Below are 16210 nucleotides of genomic sequence, written 5' to 3'. Positions count from 1 at the left end.
CCCCCCGCCCCCGGCACCGTCCCGCTGCCGCCCCGCCCGCCGCAGCTCCCGCCGCTGAATTTGCTCCGGTCCCTTAATTGTTTCGCTCTCACCGAGAACTTTGTTTACAGTCCCTTGTGCGGCGAGCTGCAACCCCTCTTATGCTGCCTGCGGGCTGGTGGCCGCCGCAGTCCCGCCCGGCGGCCAGGAGGTAAGGCACGGCTCGGCTTCGCTGGGCACGGCTCGCTATGGCACACTGGCTCATGCTATGGCACACTGGCTCATGCTATGGCACACTGGCCCATGCTATGGCACACTGGCTCATGCTATGGCACACTGGCTCATGCTATGGCACACTGGCTCATGCTATGGCACACTGGCCCGTGCTGTGGTACGCTGGCTTATGCTATGGCACACTGGCTCAGGCTATGGCACACTGGCCCGTGCTATGGCACACTGGCCCGTGCTAGGGCACAGTGGCCCATGCTATGGCACAGTGGCCCAGTCTGTGGCATGGACTGGCACGGCTCACCTCGCTGGCAGCCCCGGAGACGCACGCCCCGCGGCCGCGCCCCCGCCGGCTCCGGTGCCCGCGGAGCTCCGGCTCCTGTGCCTGTGGAGCTCCGGCTCCTGTGCCCGTGGAGCTCCGGGTCCCGCTGTCTGCGGGGCTCCGGCTCCCGTGCCCGTGGAGCTCCGGCTGCCGTGCCCGTGGAGCTCCGGTGCCCGTGGAGCTCCGGCTCCCATGCCCGTGGAGCTCCGGTGCCCGTGGAGCTCCGGCTCCTGTGCCCGTGGAGCTCCGGGTCCCAGTGCCCGTGGAGCTCCGGCTGCCGTGCCCGTGGAGCTCCGGTGCCCGTGGAGCTCCGGCTCCTGTGCCCGTGGAGCTCCGGCTGCCGTGCCCGGCTCCCCGGGGCTGCTCGGGCTCCGCTCCGGCACAGGGCTGTCCCCGCCTCCAGCATCGGGGGGCTCGGCAGCCGGAGCCGCTCCCGGTGCGGGTCGGTGTCCCCCGGTTCCGCAGGGCTGTACGGGCACAGGGCTTTCCCCGCCTGCTCGCCCCTCTGCCGTCTCTCAGAGGTGCTCGGGGGCATGAGGATTTTAGCCCAGGTGTGTGTGTGGCGTGCAGCAGGCGCGTTCGAAAGTTTTGCAACTGGGGCATAACGGAGTTGGTTTGTGTAGGGGTTGGGTTGGCTCCCATCCTACACCTCGGCTGTGCCGGGAAAACGAAAAAGGTGCGAGAGTTTAAATCTGTTCATGATTTTACTTAAAAACTTGGTGGGAGAAACTTGCTGCATCCTGAGGCAGCTGATATGGAGGCAATGCGTTCTTCTGCTGCCTCTGTAGCTCAGGGCATGGTCCCGAAGTCCTGTAAGAACAAATTCTGGTTGTGTATTTCCAGGAGCGTTCACCTGGGCAGAGCTGCGGGGTTGTGTTGAGGATTACTGTAGTCTGTTGAATTCTGAATGAACTCAGGCTCTCCTCTCGGGACAGAGGGACTCCTGACGCTATTTTCCGTAGTCACTTTAATGCATAGCCATGGTGTGAAGTGTGAGCATTATGATTTTTTGGGATTTTACATAAGCAAAAAAGGGTGCCTGAAGTGTTGTAAGATAGAGAGAACCCGGTCCAGAGCTTGAAGGCGGAAAACTCAAAACGTGTCCCACTGGTCATAAGTAAAATATGAAAAGGAGGAAAGGGTTGTAGTGGCTCTTTGCCCTTGCACAGAGATACTCCATATGTGGGAGCCTCCTGAGAGAGCACCACGTTGAAATGATTCCGAGTTAAAACGCTGGAAGCTTCATGTAGAGATTTCATGTGTTTCTGCTTCTCAGTTTTGTGGTGAGAGGGGGAAGGAGAAGGGAAGAAGTTTCAACTCTAAGAAGTTGCTCTGTGAGAATTTTTTATAAAGACATTAATTTGAAATAAAAATATTTAAACTGGGTGCAGTCTGGGATAAATACAAATAAATAACTGACAAGGAAATAATTTTTTCAAGCAAGATGCTGTCAGAGTGGCTTAGGGGGCACAATCGTGCTGGCAAGAGCTTTCAAACAAATGTAACCTTGCTGTAATCCAAGTAGAAGTTGACTGCAAGCACATTTCAGAGGTCTGCATTTCTTTTAATGAAATCTAGATTATATATCTGAAGTCAGGATTTTTTTTCCTGCATTCCCTCCAAACTTTTCAGAAAGCTAAACTCATTTCTAGGTCCTGTGGAAAAGAATATAATCAATGAGATAAGCAAGTAGACTTCCTTATTATTAGCTAACTTCAATAATCAGCTAAATATACTTTGGCAATGTCACAGGCTTATTCCAAGGATCATCTGGAGAACAGCAGCAGTTTGTGCCTGTAAAAGTTTGTGTTTGTGAAATCTTAGCAGGGTCTAAAAACAGAAAAACCCTCAAAGTTTGATGTTATACAAACTTATTCTCGTGAATTTACTCTCATCCCCACTTAGGACTCCTGCTTCCATGTTGAAATCATCTCCCGTGATCATACACTTCTAGAAAGAGTGTCAAATAAGATTAGCAACATAGATCTGCTGCTTTGTGTGTTTTACCCAGCTGCCTGGTGACTTCACAGCTGTTTCTGCAGTTGATAACAATTTCCATCGCTCTGCTCTCTGCAGAGTTGTCACTGCCCTGCTGCAGAGTCCCCCTTGTCCCTCGTGAAGTTATGAATCTTGTTTTTAAAAATCCAGGAACAGAAATGAACAATAGTAAATACAGTGGACTTGTGTTTATTACAGAGAGTTCTTGGACTGTGTAAATCTCTGCCTTTTTTTATTCTGAGATTTTGGGATTATGTTACTTAGGTTTTCTTATAGTGGAAGAGATCTAACAGGTTTTTTTACTGGTGTGTTGTCGCAGTCAGTTCACAGCTAGGAAGTCTGAGGAGCAGGGAGATGGAGTGATTTGCTCAAAGAAATTGGACTCATAGAAGAGACAAACTCCCATGTATTCTGAGTCATTATTCACACAGGTGGAGTGAGCAATAGAAATTAAGTTAAATAAGATTTTTATCTACAATATTTCTTGTGCATTGCCTTGTCCTGCCTGGCTCTTTCTGTGGAGGCATAATCCATGCCTGGGTTATGATACTCGCCACTGGGACGTCACAGCATCAAAGGAAAATGTTCCATTGGGCCAGAAATGGGTGGCTGCTTCCAAGAAAAGAGGCAGAGGCCACCAGGAGAGCCAGAGGGAGAACATCTCCTGCTTTGGTTAGGTCAGGAGCAGGAGTCAGCCCACAGCAGAAGCTTTACACTCAAGGCTTTTATTCTTAAGAAGCTGATAAATATCCAACAACTTTTCTTGTAGGGAACTTCCATGCTAAATATCAGCACCTCCAGCTCATCACTCAGCAATATCTGACGCTTCAAAGACTCAAGCAGCTCTGTCTGCCTTGAATTGTCACACAAGACATCTTCAGCACTCTTTGACCATGGATTTCTCCTGGATCTGGTAGGTGTGCATGCTGATGGATTTAATGTCGTTTTGATACATCTAAATTTACCCTTTTTAGCGGCTAAAATTTTTCTCTCCCCTTTACCCAGGGTTAGCCAGAGATTGCCACAGAAGCACATTCTTCCTCCAACTCAAAGCAGCTCCTTAAGATAGTACTTGTGGTGTGATTAGTGAGAGGATGCTGGTGTTGCTGGGTGTCTTTGCCTAAATTTCTTACCCTGAAACTTGAACCAAATCACCTGTTGGCTTAAGTCAGAAGTGACTTTGCTGGCAATGAGGATCCAGTGCCCTTTTTTCTAGGGCTAGATACCTTTGCTCACACTTCAAATAGGTTCTGTTGTTTATTTAATTTAATAGTATTTGAGTAGGGGGTTGTTTATTTGTTTTATATGAATGCCTGCCTTCTTGCATCCTACTCCAGAAAAAAACTGTGCTCCTCAGAAATCAACAGATATTTTGCCATTGACTTAATTATTATAGGTTACAATATTTTTTTATTCCTGATAAATTTGACTGTATAAATATATCTCCTTTCTTCACAAATCTCTGTACAGGAGGTCTAGGAGAATTTAATGCTCATTGAAGATGCAGCTGAAGCAGAGGGACAAGGACTTTAGAGACAGGAGTAAATACATTTTGATTAGAGGTTAAAATTTTTCAGAATAATAATGCATATTGTGGGCTTTTTCAAGTTATTTGGCAGTTCCCTAATTCAGTGACTGTTAGAGTTCTTGGACTTTTGAATAGTTATTACAGTGTATTTGAGCCAATAGACCTTTTATATGCAAAATATTTAAATTTTTTCTCTCTCAAACTTGGTAATAAAATGTTATATTAATTGAATGATAATATTAAAAAAAGGTGATATTTAGGGACCACATTCTTATGTTATGCTGAACTTCTGTAATGTTTTATGGATAAGCAGTGCAGCAACATAATGGCACCAGTGTACGTCTCTCTGCTGGGTCAATCATTATTGAAAATGCAGAACTTGGGCTCAGATCCACATGGGAACAGATTAATGACACTCAAGAGCAAACCCATGGCTTTCCTGGGCTCTTTCTGTCTGATTTAAAAGGCATTTAACCATGAATTGTGACTCAAAGAACACAGCTACCGAACCTAGGAGAATTTAGGATATCTGAGGTGTCAGCACAGGTATAACACTGGAGATGCAGATATAACCTTGGAGATACCGAGTGCTCTCACAGAAACAGGCAGAATCATTGAATGGTCGTGGTTAGAAGGGATTTCTGGGGGTCATATGGTCTGACCCCCTATTGCTCCTAGGCAATGCTGACTGTGCAGATGGCTTTGGATTACTTCGAGGGTAGGCTCCAAAACTTCACTAGGTTCCAGTGCTCAGTTACCCTCACAGTATAAAAGTCTTTCCTGGTGATCAGAGTGTTTCAGTGTGTGCTGATGCCTCTTGGGCTGTCACTGTGTGTGCTTGGGTGTGTTGTGTGTGCCCAGCAAGGACAGGCTCCTCTGGCAGGGCTGAGCCCACAGGCAGCTCTGCACGGCAGATACAACAGGGAGCTGAGCACTCTTCCCAGAGCAGTACAACAAAAGCTTTAGCAAACCAGATCTGGGCTTTTCTTCTCTCTTGAGGGTTCAAGGGGACTTTGTATGCAAACACTCTATATCCAGCATTTAGCCTGTTTGTGCTTGTGTATTTTTTTAAAAAAGAGTGAAATCCTCTTTCTTGTAAAACCCACAGTCAGTTATAGGAGGTACTGAGACATAAAACCAAGGGCTCTCCACAATGAGCAATATATCTTAGCAACAAGGGTGGAGTGGTGGGAAAGGAAAAGGAGAATACTAGTATCTGGCAATTAACTTCCTAGTCACAGATGTGAAGGTGATAAAAGTGATAAAAGCATTACTGCACTGCCAACGCTCTTCCTTGTTCTCTGAGCTGCATATCGTGCTGCTCATGAGAGCAACAGAGGCACAGCCCACGCCAGGGTGGTGGAGGAGTGCTGGGAGCTGCTACAGCAGGACAGCCAGGGGGGACCCAGTGGCTCCCCAGTGGCTCCCCAGTGGCTCCCCAGTGTCCCAGTCTCTGGAGTGTGTGTTGGGGTGCACTGAGCTGGGGCCAGGACAGCACATGTGTGCAGCCTCGGTGTTGGCAGAGCTCACTGCAGGCCCCAGAGTCACCCCACATCCCCAGAGCCCCGGAGACAAGGCCGAGCTCTGGCGTGGTGGAGGGCTATGAGCTCCTCTTGCTCTGAGCAGGTGGGCTCTGATTATTCCCTGGGCCCAGAGCCAGAAGGTGTTTGTGTCCTGTGCAGATGCAGTCAAACTGAGCATGCCTTCAGGACTGAGAGTGTGTTGACAGTCTGGAAACAGGAGGAAAACAACCTGCTCTATCTGAGATGAGTGAATATGATGGTAAATCTACCTCCCACAGTAACAGGGATGTGGTTTCAGGGATTTACAAGAGACCTGTTGCTTTTGCATGAAGCCAGTGTAAATGGCAAGCTGTCAGTCTGGCATTGATATTGGAGGTTCACTAGCCTTGAGCTGAGCTGAGTGCAGAAATCTGTTTGCATCCCCACTCCCCCCACTTCTACACCTTGTCGTGACCATTCGAATTTTTTCCCTAAGTCGCACTTGCACTGAGAAAGAGCTCACTGTTCATCCTGGTTTTTGCTGGGCTAATACTTGACCATGTTATTGTGATGTGCAGTGGAGCAAATCTGTGTAATATATTGTGTGCAGGTGTATAAAGAAACTGTGAAAAGTGTGTGAGCCAAAATCAAAACAGTGTGTGAACTTCACCTGTTTGTGAGAAAATGTAATGCCATTGAAATCTAAATTATGTCCAGAAATGCTGACTTCAGGATGTAACTTAATGTAGGGTTTAGCCCACAACACTTTAATGCTGGTGCCTGTCTTGGTCTGTGACTCTGTTATTTCCAGAACTTACATACATATTGTTGACTACTACAAGAAGTGATTCAGATCCTTCACAATCAGTCGTGTCACTGTTGATCTTGTGCATAAATCCTTGTGGGGTCTGAATGTCTGGTTGCTTGTAATCCCAAGGGGATACTTCTGTGTCCCCATTTGTCTTACACGTAATTGGTAATTATTGGTTGAACTCACGCTGTTCTCTCCACAGCGCAGCACGAGCTCAGCAGAGCCTGCTCTAGCCTAAGAACGGGCCGAGTCAAGACAGTCAAGATGACAAACGAGCCTATCAAAGAGATCCTGGGCACCCCAAAGCTCCCTGATTCCGTACCCCCAGAGAAGAGCAACAACAATGACTGTGTGATAACCACCATTCCTCTGGTCAGCGAGTGCCAGCTGACGGCAGCCACGGGGGGAGCCGAGCTCTCCTGCTACCGCTGCACCATTCCCTTCGGCGTGGTCATCCTCATCGCCGGCACCGTGGTCACCGCCGTCGCCTACATCTTCAACTCCCATGGCTCCATCATCTCCGTCTTTGGCCTGGTCCTCTTGTCCTCGGGACTCGTTCTGCTGGCTTCCAGCGCCGTGTGCTGGAAGATCAGGCAGCACAAGAAGAAGGCAAAGAGGCGGGAGAGCCAGACGGCGCTCGTGGCGAACCAGCGAACCTTGTTTGGCTAAAGGCGGCCAGGAGAAGGCTGGGCAGAAGGCAGAACCTTTGTAAGTCAACTTGGCTATTTATCAGTAGGAGAGATTGCAGGTTTTAATTTAACTGTGGAAACGAACTGAAATGAAAATGGAACGGATTGAGAAATACTTGTAACAACTCTGCAAATGCTCTCAATATATTTCTTACTGCAGACTTGGTAGTGATTCTTTTCAAGACAGAGAAAAACCTATTTTTCCTTCACAGAAAACTGTGTCACATAACTGCAGCCATCCTAACTGCATTCTCCAACATGCTGATCGTGTTGGAAAGGGAACGTGTGGGAACTGAGAAAATAATTTGAATTGACTTGAAATGCCAGAGGTCTCCTTAAAACACTGACATTTGACCAAGGGAGAAGTCATAGCATTTGAAGTGACTACAAGCTTATGGCCAGAGTATCTGGGACTTAAACTGTAGCTGAAAAAAAAAAAAAAAAAGCAATAAGAACACATTGCAACTTTCTCAATAAGCTGATTCTTATATTTTATGTAACTTCCCCCTCCCAATACCTGTGGTACTTTCCCCCTTTTTTAAAACAACTAATATTGATTTTGTTTCAGTATTGAATAGAAATCAGTAGAAATGTGTAATTATGTTGTTTAACCTAAATAACAAGGTATGATCATAGCTTAAAACATGAGAATTTTTGTAAATTAAGTGGTCAGGTTTAGCACTTTTGATTATTTTGCTATAAAAATTAAAAAATAAATTTCATTAAAATAATATCCAGTGCTGCTGGACCTTTAGAAAATATTTCTTTATTGCTATCAAGATAGCTTGTATCTTCAATTCTGACTGCTTTATATTTCTATTTTTGTAGAACAACCCCTGTGACAATAACTGTGAACACATGTACTGCTGATCTCTTACAGAAACTTCTGCAGCCTCTGGACTTTGGTTTGATAGTCCAACCTTCTGCAGCTTGATTAACAGCTCTGTTATTGAAAAATCATAGCAGACAGTTCTGCAGACACTCACTGTCACAGTCAGTTTGAGACATAACTATTAATAATAACTTGTGGAAGCAAAGCTATGTGTAGTGTTTGCTGACTGAGCTTTGGGATTACAAATCTTCATGAAAAGCAGGTGCCAGGTGTCCCCCGCTTGTGGCTGAGGTGTTGATTCTGTAACTCTTGTGTTGTAGAGGTCTTCCAGCTTTTCTCAGCTAATGGATTGTTGACAGGCTTGTCCCAAATTGAAGCAAAACAGAACATGATTTCTCCTTCTTGAAGGACAAGTGGTGCTGAGCTGAGTCACAGGTTTCCACCCTGGCGTGTATGAGAAGGCAAAGGGGCTGCATGGAGCCATATTTCTATTTTTCCTCTCTTTTAATTTCCTCCTTACTTTCTCCAGACTCAGAAGGGCTGGGTGTGATTTTTGCTTTCCACTACCAAGGTGAGACAGGCCTGTGCCTTCTCTGTGCCCTCAGAGCCTCTGGCAGCCAGGACAGTTTTGGTGATGCTGCTGCAGAGCCCACCTGCCAAAGGGGTGCTGCAGGGGGTTCCTTCTGCACCTCATCCTGGATCCCTAAACTCCTCCTGCTGAAACCACCAGGAATCATGGCTTAGGTGCCACCATTTCCTCTGCCCTCCATGCTTTAAGCTTGTTACATCCATAACTTATCCCTGGATTTGCAAGCTGCACCTTGTGTTTTAAATAGAGTGAGCTATATGTGCAGGAGGGGATGTTTGGGGTCAGTATTTGCGTTGCCACACTCCATGGTTACCAGACGCTATAATAAAATCACTTGCATCAGAGGAAAGCTGACAACACATTTTAGCACTTCCATAGCCCTCAGTTAATCACGGCAGGAAGCTTTCCTGCTGCTAGGAGAACATGTTGCGTCACCAGAACATCTGACACCGGTGTCTAGTGTCAATCACTTTGCTTAAGGTCATTAAAAATATTAGGGTGTCCCCTTACGATGTACAGGTTTTGCATGAGTGACAATTCATGGGAAACGCATAGCATGATAAATAATGGAACAGGTGGACTAAAGTGGTGCCTTTCCTGTTTAAAATGAGAGAAGTGATTGACATCAGCAAAGCTGGAGAAGCTAAATAGAGCTGTTCATCTTTTTTCCCTCCCTGGGAACACAATAGTTTTTCTGACTCCTTCTCTCCCCTCCCCATTTCTTTTTTTGTCAGTGGAATTTCGGGGGCTGCTGAGGAGAGAACTGCAGGGGCTGCAGAGATGCAGTGATTTCCATTAAGTGTGTGGCAGCTTGGCTCCCTAGGCTGAGCCCAGAGCAGGAGCTGCCCACTGCCCTCTCCAGAAGCCTTTCCCACCCATGGGTCCTCCTTTGGCCATCACTGTGATACAGCTGAGCTTGCTGTGAAAGGCAGGTACAGGTACAAGGTGAGGCTCAGCTCCAAGTCAAAAAAGAAAAGCCAAACTCAGTGGAAAGGAGATGATGGGGGATTTGGAGCAGTTTTTTTTCAGGAAGGGTAAATAGGAGTGAGTAAGAATTGCTCTGCTGCTGCTAGAGATGATTTCCCTTTCCTTATCTCTGCTCTCTTTGACTTTTGCAGTGCATAGGCAAGGACACAGCAGAATTCCTGGATCACCCTCTGCCTTGCTAATTGTGGGCACCTGGGCATTACCCAGCCTGTGTGCAGGGACAGACACACTGCAGTGACCCTGGATGTGACCCTGGCACAGCAAAGCTTCAGGCACACCGTGCTCCCCTGAGCACCACCCAACTGGACAGGCTGGGAGGCCTCTGGGTGAGAGGGGCTGCTGAGCTCAGCAGCATCGTCTGTGTCCTTTAGAGATCAGGTACATGCACAAGCATCTTCATCCCAAGAAGCAAATGAAAGGCTGTGCACAGTCAGGCTTGTTTGTCCTTCATTCAGAGGAGCAAAACAGTAATTTTATGTGGGAGAATCCCAGCATCTGATCCTGGTGTCCTGCAGGAGCAAAGCAGAGGTTGTGAGCAGTTCAGGCAGAGAGTTTTAGGCTGTTGAAGGTGTTTTCAAAGGTTTCATTACTAGGTGGTCACATGGCCTTAGGAACTGACTTTTCCCCCATGATTTATTTGCATTGATTTTGGGCCAGTCCAAAGCAGTAGCATCATCTCTTCTGACTGACCAGCAATGACATCCTACCCATGTCTCACAATCTATGCTTTTTTCTTCTTGCAAATCTATTTATTTTAGATATTTTCATTATTATCCTCTCTCTCTCTCTCTCTCTACACACCCAGGAACAACATATCCTTTTCAGCCCTTAAAACCCAACCAAAATTCCTGCTTTAAATTTTGAGCCCCATGACCTAATCTGGATTGATTTGGAGTTTCCTGCCTGGGTGCTGGGTGCTGCAGTGCACCAAGTCTTTGATGCAGAGCCAACTGGAACTCCACGATTGCTGCTTGGTGTTTCTCATGGGAATCTGAGAAGCAGAAGGATGCAACCCTGTGGAGATCAAAGTGACTTTCCAGCTCAGAAACACCTTCCCTTCTGGTGTGAAAAGGCTTTGAATGCCACAAATGGTGTTTCAGTTCTGGGAGAGGCTGGGTGGGAGCTGGTGCAAATTTTATTGTCACAATTGCTTGTCTATCCCTTCCTGAAAGCCCTGGCAGCACTGCACAAGCAAAACTGGCCTCACAAGGATAGAAAATTATCTAATAGAGGAATTGCGCTGTGCTCCGGGCAAATGTTACAGTGATCTTAAATAATAATTGCAAACCCTAAGCACAGGAAATTGTGTCTGTAACTACACCCTGTATTGCTATTGTACACAAAGACAGTTATAGCCTGGGACAGTATTTTAAAATAATAATCAGATTGGTATGACAATGCTTAGATTTTGTTCAAGTCAAAACGCCCAATTTGCGATTCCCCAGTCATTTCACGTGTTGTGTTTTGTACATGACTCTGGCTCTAATACCATAATTTTCCAGGTTAAAAAAAAAAAAAAAAGAGAGAGAAAGAGAGAAAGAAAGGATAGTTTCATGGACTTGTGTCAAGAATTAAGTTTCTCTGCCATGGACACTTGGGAGAGCTCCTGTTACCAAACACCAAATGTGCAGTGTTACTGCAGAGAACAGGAACCAGCTCGGAGTGAGGGACGGAGAGAGGCCTGAGAGGCTCATCAGCATCCGGAAGAGTCAGGCCAGGAACAAACCCTCTGGAATATCCCGTGTTCCTGCCCCAGCTTTGCTTATCCAGAGTCAAATTCAGGGTTACTGCTCCTTTGGTATCTGAGGTGGAAGTTGGTGCATATTATCAGCAGGTTTCACCTAATTTGTTTTTACAATGGGCTGCAAAATAAGAAGAGCAGAACAATATTGGCAGCCATCATTTTGCATAGATATTACCAGTACCTTTAAGCATTGACAGATATAATTTTGCTTTTATATTTCCAATACCTTTGTTGCCTCTAGCTTGTATGACATTTTAGCTATATCAATGTAAATATTATCCAGTCATGAAGAGCTTTTATATATTGAAGTACATTACATATCAAGAACTGCACTGTATGGTGTGAAAACTATAAATTCTGGCAGAAATCTGTGTGTAGACTAAATCTTACAGGCTAAACCATGTGGGAGAACAATGGTCTTAAACTGCAAAATCAACTTGAATTTTTGGCTTTTATTCATGTTGTTGATGTCACTATTAACATGACACAGGACCTAATCCTTCCTCTTGTGAGCAGCCAGTTGGAGCCCTATTGTCCTGACTCTGTGCATCCTAAAATTTGCATTTGTAGCAAGCATGGCAATTTTGAAAAACACTTTTTTGCATTGACTGCCTTTCCTCTTAACTATTCTTCTGTGCTTTCTATACTAATATCAAAATTACTACATTTTAAAAACAGAAAAAGAGGAAAGAAAGAGAAGAACATACAACTGCAGTCGTTGGACACTGCATGGAGTAATGGAAAGATAGTAAGTGTGCCTTGTTGATTGAGACCTTTAAAAATACGTAAGTCTTGTTTCTGATACATCCTGGACTTTATCCTCAGTTTCATCCTTATAAAATATTTTAAGTCCCCAGGTTAACATCAGTCTTAGATCCTCACCTCATATTTATTTTCTGTTTCCCAGGAAGCATTTAGCTCAGCAAAAAGCAGATTCTTTTACCATCTTTTGCAGCCTGACTGATGTCGAATGCCCATATGGGATTTGCAGAGGCAGTGTCCCCATGGTTTTTTAAGTTAAAAGGCATTCAGCCACAGTCTCCTCTTGAAGGTGTAGGCACTGTGCAGAGGTAAAGATTTCTGTGCTGCAGCAAGAGATGTCAGTGAATAATCTGTGACAAAACCATCAATAACAGCAGAGCAGCCCTTCACCGCCTCTTCTCAGCCACGTTCCCTTTCCATCTGAAGGCCTGGGCTTGTGAATAGAGTTAACAGCTTTCCTGGAAAACTGGCCCATGACATGATTTCCTTGTGAACTCCATCCACCTGTCATGTTAGGGCTTGGTGCAACGCCAGGGCTGGCAGGAAATAATAGGCAGCAGGATGCTGGTGTGTGTCGATGGCCCTGACCCTCCCATTCCTGAACATGAATAAGCCTCGGGCTCACCGGGCGTCAGAGCTGCTGCTCCCGGGCCCTGGGACAGCATGGGAGGGAGGCACAGCCACTAAAATAACATCCAGCCAGCAGAGCTGCAGCCCAGAGCGCTGTGGGAAGGGATGGTGTCACATTCTCACTGCCTGCTGCTCTTTGTTCTCTCCCCTGCGCCCTCGCTGCACTGCAGGGAGGAATCTGCTGCTTCACGCAGTAAAAAAAGGACAAAGTTGACATCCATGTGAATTAGCTGAGATTCCCCTGAACAGACTTATTTCCCTGGAATCCATGGGGTATGTTATGGATGACCATCTCTGTTGCCACTTCTGCTTTGTTTCTATCTAGGTAATTTCATTCTTTGCCTACCAAATGATGGTGCTTCAAAGAATGACCTCTGCTAGCATACCAGCAAAGGACTTTTCAGTCTGGATTGCAAAATGAACTTGTAAAGAAATATCCTGATCTCTTAAACTGTTTCTCTATAAACAGTTTTCTCAAGAAAGTCTAATGAAGTCTGGAAGTAAATTGTTTCCTAATCTGGAGCAAAAAGCAGTACAGCAGAAGTTTAATGAAATGCAGGCTTGAAGCAAAGCATCTTGTTGCCTCTTTCCCTTTTTATCCCCAAAGGCAGAACTGCTGAAGTGAGTAACTCATGTGAAAGATCATAAAGGTGGTCAAGTTATTGCTGATGTTTAAGCTCTTGCAAAATGAGCAGCTAAATGCATATAGGACCAACACCTCATTAGTCTTTTATAAGAAAAACCCCCAAAAACTTAGAGAACAAGCTGTTCTTCCCCTGGCAAAGCCCTCAAGTTCCACCATTGCAGCAGCTGCGCCATGATAGGTGTGGTAGCCTCAACTGCCACCAGCTCCAAGTGTTGTGAAAGACACAAACCATCGGTGTTGAGCTCAGCATTCACATCACAGTCACTGCTTTGCTCATCTCCTGCCCCTCTGGGAGCTGCCATCAGTGGGGCTGAGGTGGCTTTTCTGACATCAGTGGGGCTGAGGTGGCTTTTCTGAGCTGCCATCTCTTCCTCACTGCAGCCTGGGCTGCCCCATGCCAAGCAGGACTAGAGGGACACAGACACAGACACAGAAAAGTGCAGTTGGTCTGTAAAGTGACCAGAAGTGAAAGCATGAAGCCTGGAGCTCAGGATGAGACAGAAAAACCAGGGAGGATCCACAGGCCCACGTGTGTTTTGCTCACACTAATGCTGAAGCAGAGATAAGTACTGCAGAGGAGGACTGAAGCATGCTGGCAACCAGCCTGGGGAGGCTTCTCTTCCCGGGCTGTGTGAAGGGCTTTGTTTTCCTCTGCACAAAGAGAGGACAGCCAGGTGCCCCACACTGAGCATTGCCACCCCAGAGCTGTGTCCCTGGAGTGGCTGAGGCCCTTCTGGCAGTGGCTTTGTGGCACTGCAGAGGAATTAACTGGCCATGAGCTCATTTCCCATGGGCCACCAACCAGGGACTCAATCAGATGGGATCAACTTTCGCTCTGGTCTTTGGTCAGAATGGTCAATAAAAACCATTCCCCTGGTGGTGGTAAAACCAGTTGTGCTTCTGTGGAAGAATTACTACTCAACAGCCTTTGAAATACAACAGGCTCCTTCCAGAGCTACAGAATTTAAAAGTGACCCCAGAACTGGCCATTACTGAACAACAGGACTGCACAGGAACTGGCAGCCAGACAATCCCCTGCCTGGAAAGTCATGTTCTACAACTGCCCTGGTTCCCAACATTTCTCCAAAACTTTGCTGGGTTTTTACAGGACCCAGATCTCTTAATGCACTTGCTTTTGGTGCATTTTCTGTGTTCCAGCCCCTGCTGAGCCCACCTTTGTTACAGCTCTGAGCATCCCCTGGCTCTGAGTGATGGTGAGGGGGCTGCCCAGGGCTGCTGGCAGAGCTGCCTCCTCCGGGCCTTCGCACGGCACCAGCCGAGCAGGGACGCAAATTTGGGATATTTTTGAGCGCCATCTACTGGAGTTTTTTCTGTTTTCTAATTGCACAGTTTGAGTGTTTATATTCACGCACCGATTCAATAATTTAACACTCTGCGTTCAGATTTAGGAGAGATTTAAAAGTGCAAAGAACGAGAAAGGAACCTGGTGCACCCACCACTGAGAGCATCCCTCAGCCTCACCACAACAAACGCTTAGTTGTGCTCCTGTGGTTCTGATAATCCTTCATTTCCTAGGATGACAGATGTATTCCAAATGCTGCAGTTACAGCTGGTCAGAAATTCCCAAGGGAATAGTCTTCCACTGGAAAACTATGATCTCGTTAAGTCAAAACATTTCACAGAAATGTAAACTTTATTGCTTATTCATTTTTACAGGAAGTTGTAATCATTGGATTACCACATTTAATTTTCAACTGCATTGTATTTAAAAAATCAGAAAGAGCAGGATAACACGAAAGATTTTCACTTTGCTGAAATGAAATATGCACAAGTATGAAAGCTCTGTACCTAAATCCATGCACAGATAAACTCCTGAGGCTGAGATTTGCATCCTTATTTAGGAAAGTAAGAAAATAAGAATAACCTTGGAGTTTTTCATGCGATGAAATTCCAGACTGTGAAGAGCTCTGATCACTGAATTTTATTTCTCTATTCTACTTGGTTTTGAGAGAAAATAGCCTGACTTGGGAAATTTTTTCCCTCCATTTCTGTCCCGCTGCTGATACCTTGCTAAACCCTAATTCTGCCGACGCACTCAGTTCAGCAAGACTGTTGGCAGTTCCAGCTTCCTGTAGCACAGGCAAACCTTTTGTACTTTCTCCCTTTGGGCAGCTTTCTTTTTTCCCAGTAATAGGAGTGTGTGAGGCCTTTCCAGCTGGGAAATGCACGTTGCAGGCGGCAGGGCCAAGTGCACAAAGAGAAAGGAGGCTCGGTACAAGTTACGCCACCGACATCTGGCAGATCGATTTGACGTCTCTGTCACCTCCTCTGCTGGACAATGCTCTTATCCCCAGAGTGAAGCCTTTGTTAAACACTGGAGCTCTGAAAATGTGACTGGCATCAGCTTTGCAGAGCACTTGGAGAGCTCTCATCTGTGCAGATCTGTATTTGAAAGAAATAAATGCCCTGCTAGTCTCCCCAGCTTCGTGTCCTCAATGAGTATCAGGTTTTGGGGAGCCAGCCTCTGTTGCAGGAGGCTGCAGTGTGGTCACAGGGCAGCAGACCTTCAGCTGGGCTGGGGAATGATTTGGAGAGACTGAAGCACAGACGTGCTTGGGGGAGGAGCTGCAGTCACAGCTTGCTCTTCAAATAACTTTGCAAAAGGGGCCAGTTCTGCCCAGGAATCAGACGGCTGCTCTTCAGACCCCAGCCCTGCTAGCCCCTGATGTTGGCACACCACCTGTGGGGGATGTTTGCTATTTCCATCTCACTCAGCCACTCTTTTTAGCTGCTTTTGGATGGGCTTTTTGCAGAGGGATCATTTCATCACAGGACAAGGCTGAGCAGGAGCTGTGTGAAGGACATCCTGCAAAGTGACTCTTCACTTTCTCCCCAGCTCAAAGGGGGCAGTGGGAGGGTTGTTCTGTGGGTATGACAGTGCTTGGGGATTCGGATTTAGTTTCTAGATCTCCCAGTCTTTGTGGGGTGTGTGGACACAACCC

At 46.4% G+C, this 16210-nt stretch overlaps 1 protein-coding gene across 3 annotated transcripts; it reads left to right on the top strand.

Annotated features, from left to right (window-relative positions):
• Positions 1 to 33: 33 nt before the first annotated feature.
• On the top strand, positions 34 to 8094 carry TMEM100 (transmembrane protein 100). 3 transcript variants are annotated; one of them, XM_063175981.1, is made up of 3 exons: positions 34 to 190; positions 3297 to 3440; positions 6571 to 8094. In XM_063175981.1, exon 3 carries the CDS (start codon positions 6633 to 6635, stop codon positions 7035 to 7037), a length of 405 nt encoding a protein of 134 aa, XP_063032051.1. In that variant the 5' UTR covers positions 34 to 190; positions 3297 to 3440; positions 6571 to 6632; the 3' UTR covers positions 7038 to 8094. The 3 variants fall into 3 exon arrangements, with proteins under 3 accessions (XP_063032051.1, XP_063032052.1, XP_063032050.1); XM_063175982.1 differs by lacking the exon at positions 34 to 190 and adding an exon at positions 3136 to 3204; XM_063175980.1 differs by lacking the exon at positions 34 to 190 and having other exon boundaries at positions 3147 to 3440.
• Positions 8095 to 16210: the final 8116 nt, after the last annotated feature.

Source organism: Melospiza melodia, chromosome 24 (assembly GCF_035770615.1).
Source record: "Melospiza melodia melodia isolate bMelMel2 chromosome 24, bMelMel2.pri, whole genome shotgun sequence".
NCBI lineage: Eukaryota > Metazoa > Chordata > Aves > Passeriformes > Passerellidae > Melospiza > Melospiza melodia.
This window is presented reverse-complemented; position numbering and strand designations above follow the sequence as displayed.